The sequence below is a fragment of the Gorilla gorilla genome, chromosome 1, assembly GCF_029281585.2.
Source record: "Gorilla gorilla gorilla isolate KB3781 chromosome 1, NHGRI_mGorGor1-v2.1_pri, whole genome shotgun sequence".
NCBI lineage: Eukaryota > Metazoa > Chordata > Mammalia > Primates > Hominidae > Gorilla > Gorilla gorilla.
This window is the reverse complement of record NC_073224.2, coordinates 170,141,783-170,154,308: the sequence shown is the minus strand read 5'-3', so window position 1 is coordinate 170,154,308 and position 12,526 is coordinate 170,141,783. Positions and strand designations below refer to the sequence as shown.

Here is a 12,526-nt window from a genome sequence, read left to right as displayed (position 1 = left end):
ATATATACATACAAGAAAGTATTGGACATAGGAAGAGAAACCATGAAATAAAACGCAGATATAATGTCCCAGGAGAAGGAAGAGAAGCAGGAAAATTGTAGTAGAAGCAAAGGAGAGAACAAGCAGTGATGGCAACTGTTGCTAGGCAGCATAGGATCCGAAATAAAATGAGGCTGATGGGATTGGAACTTAAGAGGTCAGTGGAGGCCTTGGTGAGTGCATTTTCAGTAACAGAATTGAGGTAGATGCCAGAAAACAATGACTTGAGTAGTAATAAAAAGCAATGAGTATAGGCAGATTTTTAAATAAGTAAATGCAAGGAGGAAGATAAGCTGTAATTTGAGGAGAAGGCAAATTTGAAGACTATTTAAGAGTATTTTATAAAGTAACATAATCTGGACTAGACTATACATAAAAGCACTAAAAATGTTTAAATAGAAATTTACTAATAAAAAAATTAATATTCCTCTGAAAACAAGTCTCCTGAGAAATCCTTGAGTTAAATCTTTTTACATTTAAAATAATTATTTCATCTAATTTCTAAAACTCCCCAAAGGTTATTTTCTTAATTTTTTGATGCAGTTTATAGCCTTTATGATTGTCTAATTATCTTCTCAATGTTCTTTGTCATTTTTAATAAATATGAATTAGACCAATTTGAATCATGATTTACATACATGTTGAGCAGGCACTAAAGAAATTATTAGTTAAGGGGACAACATACTCCTTCACTTTTCATACTGGGCAACTTTAGTCATCGCTGTAACAAATTGTAGACAAATTTTGATGATTAAGTGAAATAGTAACTGGATGCTCTTGCCTGACTATATATGTGAATATTCTGTTGAAAAAGGAACATTAGTTTTAAAATTACAAACAAGCCAAACAACTTGAGATTTCCATGAAAAATGTCCTGGCTAGCGTGCATAAGGTTAGGCCAGCAATAAGAGATGATGTTGCTGATTTTAGCAGTGACATAAATCTTAGTATAGGAGAGTAGCATGGAAGTGGATAAATGCTATTTACTTTAATAACAGGCAAAATTTTCGAACTGTAACAACATGCTCAATAAATTCTTTCATTACTGTAATACCAAAGGAGAGTTGAAAAATGTATTACATTTCTATTTTTTCTCCTCAGAGATACATATTTTTTTGTTCTGTTTCTATAGCAACATCAATGCAGTGACTAAAACTTTAACTCCTTTTTAGACTACCTGATGGCTTCACACAGCTCCTAAACCTGACCCAGCTCTACCTGAATGACGCCTTTCTTGAATTTCTTCCAGCCAATTTTGGAAGGTAAGAATAAGAAATTTAAATTATGCAATTATATCTCACCTTAGGTAAGTGCTTTACCAGTGCCAGTTGATGAGACTTCAAAAGTGACAGTTGTGATTAAAGATAGGCCTCATTATTATTCAATAAATGAAACTCTGTTAATTAATGAAACTTTTGCAAAAAAATAAAGTAAAATTAGGCCTTTACATGACATTAATAGTCAAATAAATTCTAGATGAATTAAAGAGTTGGATATAAAAAAAATAAAGCCAGAAATTATCTGGGGGAAAAAAAGGAGATGAATATTTATGGCTCTTTTGTTGAGAAATACCTTTATAGGCATAGAAGCAAAGAAAAATATCATAAATGGATAGATATGATGACCTAAATACTTTTAACATAAAGTATCAGAAAATCAAAGATTTAAGGTAAAACAATCAACTGAAAAAATAGTTTCATTATATATGAAAAACAAATTATTTATATATTTAACATAGAATTCTTACATATAAATATGAAAACAAAGATTTTAGAGAAAAATGGTCAAATTACAAGGAAAAAGCAATTCATAATAACACATATAAATGGCTGGGGAACACATAAAAAAGTCTGTCTTCGCAAATAATAAGCATAATGCAAGTTAAAACAATAAAAGTCTGTTATGTTCCAACATATTGCAAAAAAATTTTTTAGAGTGTAAGAACAGAGATGATCTCATGCTCTCTGATACGATTGCAGAATGTTATGACCTTCATGCAGGGCAGCATGCTTTTAAAACCTTTGAAAATGTTTACAACCGTTGCCTTTGTGAATCATTTCTAGAAATGTCTATTGCCATTGTCAGATATCCCACTAGGATTTATGGACAAGTTTATTGTTATTTACAATGTGAAAAAAGTGGAATCACACATCTGTCTAGGATATTGGTTAAATATATTATGGTTCATCTATATGATAGCACTATATAATAATAATATTATCTTAGGGAAGTATTTTTTAAAATTCTTAAGATGTTTCCAATATGAATATGACTCTGTATGAAATAAAAGACTGTATCTTAGAAGTAAAATTATGAATAATTTTTCTTGTTATCTTGACATGTTTTTCAATATTTTTCAGGTGTTCTACAATGAACTTTTTTGTGCAAAAGATATATCTCAATAGCTAGGACATTTTTAAGTTGACTGTCAACTGCATTTATGTAAATGATCGTCTTTGAAATTGTTCAAATAATAGACTAAGTATAGCTTGACACCAATCTGTTAACTGAAGCTCGCACAGGACATTAAGAACTCAGTTGAATAATGAAGTCACTTAACATGTGACAGCCTCCATTTACATACTGAGAGCACATCAACATTTCCCAGATCCCCTTACTTTTGCAGATCACGACATCACTACACTTATGAACAGCATATACTTGAGCAGTTTTAAAATTCACAGAGCATCCAAAGAGCACTGTTTGGCTTCTAAATGAATTGGCATTTCATCATTCATCCATAGAATCTAGCCTTGCCTTTCTGGTACTGACCACAGCCTTACAATATACTTTGGATTTATCAAATCAGAAAATATGTAATTATTATCTTAAGATACATTTTTTTCTTGAACTTTTAAGTTCTCTTTAAGTAGTCCTAATGTGAGAAAAAGATTTGGGCAAGTGAAAAACATAATACCAATACCAAAACCACTTGAAAATAGAATTTAATTTTGCATAAATTGCCTGCAAAAAATATGCTCTATTTTATTATTATAATCTGAAAATGTCTTTAACCATCAACTGGATAGTTTAACAAGAGGACACTTAAAATTCCTTTTAAAACCTGAGATTCTGTACTCCTAAAAGCCAAAATCAGTACAAAATATTATACTAGTACAATTGTTGAGAAGATTTGAGACATGCAAATGTTTAAGAAATCTCCTTTGCTAGCAATATACCCATGCCGTGAAGAACTGAATCACTTTATTTCATATACAGATTGATCATTATAAGATTAAAATTAAATAAAAAGCTTGATAGGAGGCAAAAAAAAAGAAAGGAAAGAGATCTACATGAAAACCTAAAAATACAGTAAATATGGAAGATGTAGATGAAAAACTTCAAATGGTAAAATATTTCCCCAAACATTAAGGATTCAGAGAATCCAATTAATCTCTGTTCTAAAGTAGCTTCATCTGAGTACATTTTAATGTTCAGTATGGACATAAATAACAATAGTGTGTCCTAGACTGCAAAACTTAACAAGTAACTAAGTGTGAAATGCATTCCTAATCACAAATGTTACTCAAGCAAAAGAAACTATGAATACCTCTCATTCTTTTCACATGATTTCCCCAACCCGAGCATTGTCACGGGACAGATGATGTGACAGATTTTTACATGCATAACATTTTCATAAATGTTAAAATATGCGCCTTAGAGTCAATGAAATATGGTATATTGCAGCACTTCTCCCATTGTGTAAATAATGAAAATAATAATAGCCAATTCTTATTAAAACTTGTGATATACCAGAAATTATGCTTTACATGTATTACATTATCTAATGTTCCAAACTGTATAAATCTGATACTGCTGTCACAGACTTATGGATAAAGAAATTGAATTAAGAGAGGTTAAGTAATTTGCCCAGTGTCAGAGAGGCAGAATATGAAAGAGTTTGGATTTCACCCAGGTTTGTCTTCCTACAAAGTCCCATTTTTTTTAACTCTATGCTATAGTATTTGCTTTTTAGTTTATTTATAATCTCTTGAGAGATTATTGCCATATTCCAGTGAACACAGCATCTGGTATTTAGTATACATTCAATTATCTATTGAATGGATAAAATTAAACAACAAATATATTTTTATAAAACATAGGAAATTTAGAAGGCTGGAATCCAAAGATATCTTTAAAATATCTCAGTTAATTTTAGGAAAATGATTTTTGTCATTGCCCAGTATTAATGTAACCCTACTCATAATCAATATGTATATTTCTTTAAAATCTATAAACATAGTAAAAAAAATATTTGGACATAGCTGTTTGAATAGTGATAATGATAGTTTACCATAGTAAAATTTATTTTTATTTTAATTTTTAATTATTATGGGTACATATAGTTGTATATATTTATGAGGTATGTGTGATATTTTAGTACAGACATACAATGTGTAATCATCAAATTAGGGCAATTGAGGTATCCATCACTTCAAGCTTTTATCATTTCTTTGTGTTAGAAATATTCCAATTCTACTTCTTTAGTTATTTTTAAATATACATTATTGTTAACCATAGTAACCCTATAGTGCTACCAAATACTAGATCTTATTCAATAATTTTTTAGACAGAAATACTAAGAGGAAATTTTTAAAATTCATTTCTGTAGACTTGTCAAATTGCGGATCTTGGAGTTAAGAGAAAATCACTTGAAAACTCTACCAAAGTAAGTGACTGTGTATTTTCTGAATTTTGAACTGTGATTTTTTTCACTAGTAAGAAAAATAACTACTTTTATTTTGTCTGTGTTTTGGCACTTTGAGTTAATTTATCTATACATTTTTCCTAAAGGCCAAAAAGTATGGTATACTGTAAAAGATTCATATTACATGAGAATGTATTCTGTTTTATAAAACTGTAATTACAGGTAAAGGTGGAAAGAGTTCGCTTAAGTTTCTTCTCATGGCTGAAAATACATGCCAGAAAAGTATTGCACTAAAGCATATGAAATTGTCATTCTTATAGCTAAAAACAATAGTGTCACAAGGTTCAACCTAATAGGATGCTTAATTCTTCAAGTTAATTTATGGATTGTACTGTATCTTTCAGTTTTTACATCAAGAATATGCCAGAAATTTTTAGGAAAAAAGATTAAAATTTTTCAAGAGATCGTAAAGTGGTTTAGGTAGAAGTTATATATTCTTGCAAATTGTTCATTTTTACTAGTCTATTTAAAATTTGGCTTACATAAAAATATAGGATATATTTTCAAGTAAAAACTAATCCCTAAAATTTTATGCAATGTTTACCATAATAAAATGCTTTGTTTCACCCAGCTTTGCCTTATTCATGTGTAACAATAGAATTTTGTGTTTTACAGTTAATTATTTTTGAAAGTCAAAATGGGTTTTTTACTCAATTAAATCAGTATAACTTGTATATGTTATGATGAAAATATTTAAAGTACTATGTTGCTATTATCACCCTTCTGCAGTATTATAGAAAAATATTGAGTACAGTGAATAATTTTTTAAACATTTCAGTAGGACTTAGATTCATCTGTTGAACCAAAATGTGACCTTATTTTTTACTTATGAAATCCTTTTCCTAAGCAAACTGGATTGACTAATATTTCAACAACATACCTTCAAGTGCATTTTATGTATGATATTGTGTATTAATTGTCATTGCAATATAATGCCACAATTATGAAAATAACTTTCAATAATGATATGGATTTAATTTGAATATATACATAAAGATAAAACACCTCCTTAATCCTCCATAAGAGAAGACAAGGAGAGAGCATAGAAATGAGGAAATGTCTGCATATTTCACCATCCTGCACTTTTGAATTATGCCTTTCTCTAAGCTAAAGCATTGGGTATGGGCCTAACCCAAGGAACCCCTCCCAGGTTGGGGGCATAAACAGGTGGAAATACGGTTGAGGGTGTTAATCATTCAAGTGGAAATTTCCTGCAAATGCAGCTAGTGCCACTGAGTCCATCCCTCATGCTTTTGTCTGCCACATTTAAAGTAAGTGGAAACATGGCTAACTGGAAGCTAAACCAAGATAGAAAAGCAGTTGTCCCCTTCACCTAAATATATACATTTAGGTCAAGGGAAAAATATTGAGTATGCAGAGGAGAATCATTTTCCCTCTGTTCTCAAATAATGGCTTTCATTTGAAGTACAAAATAAACCTGACATAGGTTGTTAGGTTTTCAAATATATATCTTTAAATATGAATTTTAAATATAAATTAAAACCTGGTATAGATTGATAATATGGACTTTATATGAAATAGCTGTGTGAATAAATCAGAGTAATGAGAAACTATAATAACAACAATAATTGGTGCTGGGGTATTGTGCAGGCTTTGAGATTGTGGCCCAGTATTACACAGAATTAAATTAAGTAGAATAATATGCATAAACCAATTTGGACATAGAAAAATGTTGTAAAGATATATTAGAACTGATGTTGGGTCTCTTTGATAGACTCATACACATATAACTTATATAGCTGTTACAGCTTTTACACTTTAAGAAACATTTTCAAAGTTACTTGCAATCTAGTGTGTTCATTTTATAACTCACAGGCCAAAATCTAAAGAACCAAATTCAGGCATAAAATATAGATAACTTTAGTTTTGGGTCTATAGAATGAGAATTGCAGAAAGAAATTCTTCTTTGAATAAAAATAAACTTTGTTTTCACTATGTATTATACCGTTTGATCACCAGTCTATACCTCATGTAACTTAAAGCTACATGAGAGCATTATAGTATCCTTTATTTTGCACTCCCAATAAAAATAAAGGTAAAAACATAGTTTTAGGAAAAACAATTTTAGTTTAACAATAACTATTCTGAGAAGAGATAACTCATGATTTCCTTAGGGATACAAACAAGATGTTGGATTGTTAGTTATTTTCTCTTCTTTTCATCTTTTAAGTTTATATGCTTAGCAATCTGTGCAAAATGTGAATGTGTGCAAGGATTATAATATAACATACATGAAGATGTACATCCTTTAAGCAAACTGATGGAGACTCTTAGATGTATGCAAATTCTAGGATAATTTTTTTCAGTTACAAAAACAAATTAGTATTATGTTTCCTTATAATGTTTATGATCATTCCTCTACATACATCAAGGAGTAATAAAATTAAGTCCTTTGGATACGCATTTGCCTAAAACTCATTGAAATAGTCAAGTCTTGATTATTTGTAATAATAGAATACAGTGAACTTCTGAAAATAACTAGATTGCCAAAAGGAAAAAATGTTAGATTATGTGATACAGTTTTTCCTTACACAAGAATTATCTTCCTAATTGTGTTTTTTGAGGGATAGTCAGAAAATGTGTAGATGGTAGAGAGAATTCAAATGAATGTTAGATGTCAAAGGAAAACCAAGCCTTTGTTTGCTTATTTGTTTGCTTATTTATTCCCTACTTCATTTGTTTGTGTAAGAGTATCTCAGGGTTAGGAATTAAAGAGAAGCTAGATTCTCGGTGATGCTGTCTCAGCGTGTCTCATGAGGCTTGAATGGGCTAGGGTTTGCCTCAAATCTCACTCAAATGGTGGTTGGCAAATGGGTTTCTCACTGGTGATAGACTGGAAGCTTTCCATTCTTTTCCTATAGAAGCTCAGGTGTGCTTCTCTATAGGGCTACTCTCAATGTGGCTGCTTGCTTCCTTCTGAGCAAGTGATTTGAGAGAGAGAGTGTGCATCTAAGACAGAAGCCTTGGTCTTTTTATAATCTAATCTCAGAAGTGATATACTATGATGTCTACCATATGCTATTGATCACAGAGACCAAATCTGGACCATTTCTTCCAAAGTATGGAAGAAAACAACGTTAAGACTATAAATACCAGGAGACAGGGATTAATGGAGTCCATTGTAGAGGTTCCTACCACAGGTCTTGCTCTCAGCATTGCTGGTCTAGAAATTCAATGCTGACATATACTAGATGCATCAGATGCAGAAGGCCGACGCACACAAATCAAATGCACAGGGGATTTTATCTTAGCACAGCACACTCTGTTTTCCAGAACTCCAGCTATATTGGTGTTCCTCTTGAACAAAACAAGTGTGTTCCCATTTTGGAGGCTGTCTAGAATTTTCTTTCCACACATCTTTGCATCATTAGATCTTCCTTATGATTCATGTCTCTCTTCAGATACTGCCTCCTCAGGGGCCTTCCCCAATTATGTCATCTAAAATAGTCTCCCTTCTTCTTTATACCATTTCATTATTGTGTTTGATTTTCATCATAGCACTTACCGCTCTCTATATGATTTTGACTCTTTGTTTACTTGGAGATTATCTCCTCAAGACAGTATGAGTGCCATTAATGAGACGTTATTTCCACTTGGTCACTGCCGACTCTCCAGTGCCTTAAACATGGTAGACATTCCAAACCAGAATGCTGAGCTATGGATTCACAATGACAAGTATCTGTCATGTGACCTTGACATTTTGCATCACTTGATTATTTTTCTCCACAGAAAATTATATGGGAAGCCAAACATTATAATCAGATTAGTCTTGGAGAGCAGCGTGAAGTCAGACAAGGACAAATGATTGGGCTTTCTCAATAGCTGATAGCCCAGACTTGGATTTTATAAACCTACACACATTTTCTCTCTCTCTAGATGGTTTCAAGTTAGGCATAATAGTTAAGACATGACAGGGAGAAAAATAACTTCATATAATTAATATTTATAACAACTAAATAAAATACAAAAATAGTATAACTGCTTTTTATTAAAATGTGTCACATTTCATCAAGAAACAAAATATATGTCGAGATAAAAATGAAGGGATAAAAATAATTTTTTAAATGAAATTTAGAAATTTTTTCCACAGAAGTAACATAGCATCATATAAATGGTTGGTAATAATGGTGGGTTTTAACTTCAAATAAAACTGTTCCATGTGTGTGAGAAGAATTTTTCTAATACCCTCAAGTTAAAATAAGGCCTCATTCATTAATAATTTATCAAGGCCAAGACTAACTTTGTTTCAACTAGAGTTAAAATGTATTATGTAAATGCATGTGTTAATTATGAAACTATGAAGTAATATGAAGAAAAAGAAACATAAATTAAGGTAACATGAATATTCATGTCTCCTGATGCACAAGGCATGAAACATGATACCTCACTTTGCTGTCATATACACTGACTAAGAGAGGAATGTTTCAAATATATTCCAACAGGATTACTGGGGCAATATCAGTAAATACAGTAAAACCTGATGAACATATTCAAAATTGGGAAAGTGGATGGATTTGGTAGATGAAGAATGCTAAGAGTTGTTGGAAGAAGTTCTAAGTGGAAAGATAAATCTGAAGTAATGACAGTATCTTTTGGGTCAGTGACCCTTCTGAGAATCTGAAAAGAGCTATGGAATATAGAAAAGTATTAATTCTAAAACGCAGGTTGTATCTATTTTCAGTATATGAATAACCTATTGTGAATATGCATGTTCTTATTTTCACCTAGAAGTAGACTATTTTGCCTTTTATGTAAAATAAGCCACATCAAAATACCTAGTATTGGCCAGGAGCAGTGGCTCACATCTGTAATCCCAGCACTTTGGGAGACCAAGGCAGGCCAATCACTTGAGGTCAGGAGTTTGAGACCAACCTGGCAAACATGGTGAAATCCCGTCTCTACTGAAAATACATAAAGTAGCTAGGCATGGTGGCATACACCTGTTACCCCAGCTACTCAGGAGGCTGAGGCAACTGAATCGCTTGAACCTGGGAGGCGGAGGTTGCAGAGATCATGCCACTGAACTCCAGCCTGAGCAACAGAGTGAGACTCCATCTCAAAACAAAAACAACAACAACAACAAAAAAACCTAGTATAGAGCACCAAAAAGAGGGACCTCCCGATTTTAGGAATCAAATTTGTCAAATGGATAATTTTAGTCATATAACCGTTTCTAGTACGTTCATTGAAGAAGATTTTTTTAAGAGGAGAATATTTTATTGAGTAAATTTTATTTTGGGTTGTTAATAGGATTAGATTTCATTATCATCTGTGAAGTTTTTTAATTTCCCGTAGTAGAAATTATTAAGGAATTATTTAAGAGAAAAATTTTCCGAAGTACAAGCATAAATGATACTTTTAAACTACTAAACTAGATATCTCATAAATGGTGTATCTATTATTTATATGATTTTATCCCTTGGGCATCATTGCTTTTATTAAGTGATTTTGCCCCTGAAAACAAAGGTTCAGAAACTCTGTACTACCACCTTTGTGAATACCCAAGGACATGTACACAACATAAATATACTCACAGAAGATGCCAATACATTAAAACTTAACTGGACATACTCTTCCAAAAAGATTCACTTTAAATTACATACGTAAATTAAAACCAGAGCTACACCGACAGCTGCACACTGTTAAGGAAAGATATTAGATCATGAAAGTCAAAAAAGGCTAAGGGACTATTACAGATTCAAGAAGACTAACGAGACTAAAAGAAATGTCATTCTGAACTGGTTCTTTTGCTATAGAGGACATTTTTGAGACAACTGACAAAATTTGGGTTTGAAGATTAGATGGTAGTAATGTATCACTATTAATTTCCTGATTTGGTTGGTTGTATTTTGATTGTGTAGAATGTTTGTGTGTAGGAAATACCGAAGTATTTGGGAGGATGGGACACCAGATTAGCGGTCTACTCTCAAGTAATTCAGAAAAACATGATTTTTAGTTTTTAAACATTTTTGTAATTTTATAACTGTTTCAACAAAAAAGTCACTTTATTTTTTATTGTGTTCTTCAATTTCCTTTTTAATTTTTTTATCGTGGTAAGACTACTTAACATGAGATCTACCCTCTTAACAAACTTTTAAGCATACAATACAGTATTGTTAGCCATAGGCACAATGTTGGACAGCAGATGTCTGCAACTTGTTCATCTTGTATAACTGAAACTTTACACCAATTGAACAACTCCCCATTCCCTCCTCCCCTCAGCCCCTGGCAGCCATCATTTGATGCTGTTTCTGTGAGTCTGACCATTTTAGATACCTTGTGTAAGTGGAACATGCAGTATTTGTCCTTCTGTGACTAGCCTATGCCACTTAGCAGATTCACCCATGTTCTCACATATGGCAGGATTTCCTTCTTTTTTGACGTGGAATAATATTCCGCTATATACATACATACCACATTGTCTGTATTCGTTCATCTGTTGTTGGACATTTAAGTTGATTCCATATCTTGGCTACTGTGAATAATGATGCAATGAACACGGGAGTGCAGACATCTCTTCAAGATCCCGGGGTCAGTTCCTTTGGATATATATTTAGAAGTGGGATTGCTGGATCATATGGTAGTTCTATTTTAAATTTTTTTAGGAAACCATTCACTGTATTTTACCATACTGTTTTCCATATGAGCTGTATCATTTTCCAATATAACAAAGGGAACATAAAAATGTGTTTTAGAAATATGTTTTCAAAGATAAATTCCTTAAAAATAAAGATAAAAGCACTTTCAACACAGATAAAATTATTAACTGTATGAAATATTTGTCAATATATAGGTTAAGAGAAGAATTTGCACTTCCATACTAAAATGCTAAGGCCATGAGGCCTATAGTTCGAGCACTTTGGGAGGCCAAGGTGGGAGAATCACTCGAGCCCAGGAGTTTGAGACCAGCCCAGGCAACAGAACGAGGCCCTGTCTCTACAAAAATTTTAAAAAATTAGCTGGGATTGGTGGTGTGTGCCTGTATTCCCAGCTACAAGGGAGGCTGAAGTGGGAGGATCACTTGAGCAAAGGAGGTAGAGATTGCAGTGAGCTCTGATCATGCCACTGCACTCAAGCCTGGGCAACAAAGTGAGACCCTCTCTCAAATAAATAAATAAAAGGCTTAAATATGTGTAAAAAACAGCATTTTAGAAGTAAAGGTTCTATGTATGTGAGTAATATATGCACTGTGTTTTTTTTCCTAACCTGAATGGCAATAAATGCTACATATTTATAATTATCACTCAAATTTCTAAACTATTCATTTCCAAATACTGTGTTTTATTTTTCATATAAGTTCATTTATTCTTTTTTAATAAGATTACTCCATAGACAGGCTTATCTAAAATATAATAGATTTGCTATGTTTTCTTTTTTTAAAATCCTTCCTTCCTTTGTTATCTAGTTTACTACCAGTTATTATCAAAATAATGAAGAAAGCTCATAGATTAATATGTATTCTTAACTGGACAGGTGTGACTAAGTCATGTTTCCATTCTCATTTCAGTGTCCTATTAATGAATTTATCTCGCTTGGCATTATGCTACCCTACTAGCTATTTTAATGAAATACATCAATAGGTTCCTTAGTGCCACTGTAATGAAAATTCCATTGTCAAGGACAGCTTACAGAATGGCTTTTTGATGTTTCTATTAACTCTGTATTTGTAATTCTGTTTTGTAACTGTAATACATAATTGGATACTGTGTGATTGTGTAATCATATTACCTTACGCTTTTACCAATTTATATCAATTTA

The 12,526-nt window shown here is 32.1% G+C and overlaps 1 protein-coding gene across 3 annotated transcripts in view; it reads left to right on the top strand.

Annotated features, from left to right (window-relative positions):
• The window catches only part of LRRC7 (leucine rich repeat containing 7), a 570,226-nt gene that overhangs the window by 271,195 nt on the left and 286,505 nt on the right, over positions 1–12,526 (top strand). For all 3 annotated transcript variants that reach the window (XM_063697691.1, XM_031004477.3, XM_031004470.3), the window contains exons 6-7: positions 1,212–1,301; positions 4,652–4,708. In XM_063697691.1, coding sequence (XP_063553761.1) covers positions 1,212–1,301; positions 4,652–4,708 — 147 coding nt within the window. The remainder of the gene's footprint in view (positions 1–1,211; positions 1,302–4,651; positions 4,709–12,526) is intronic.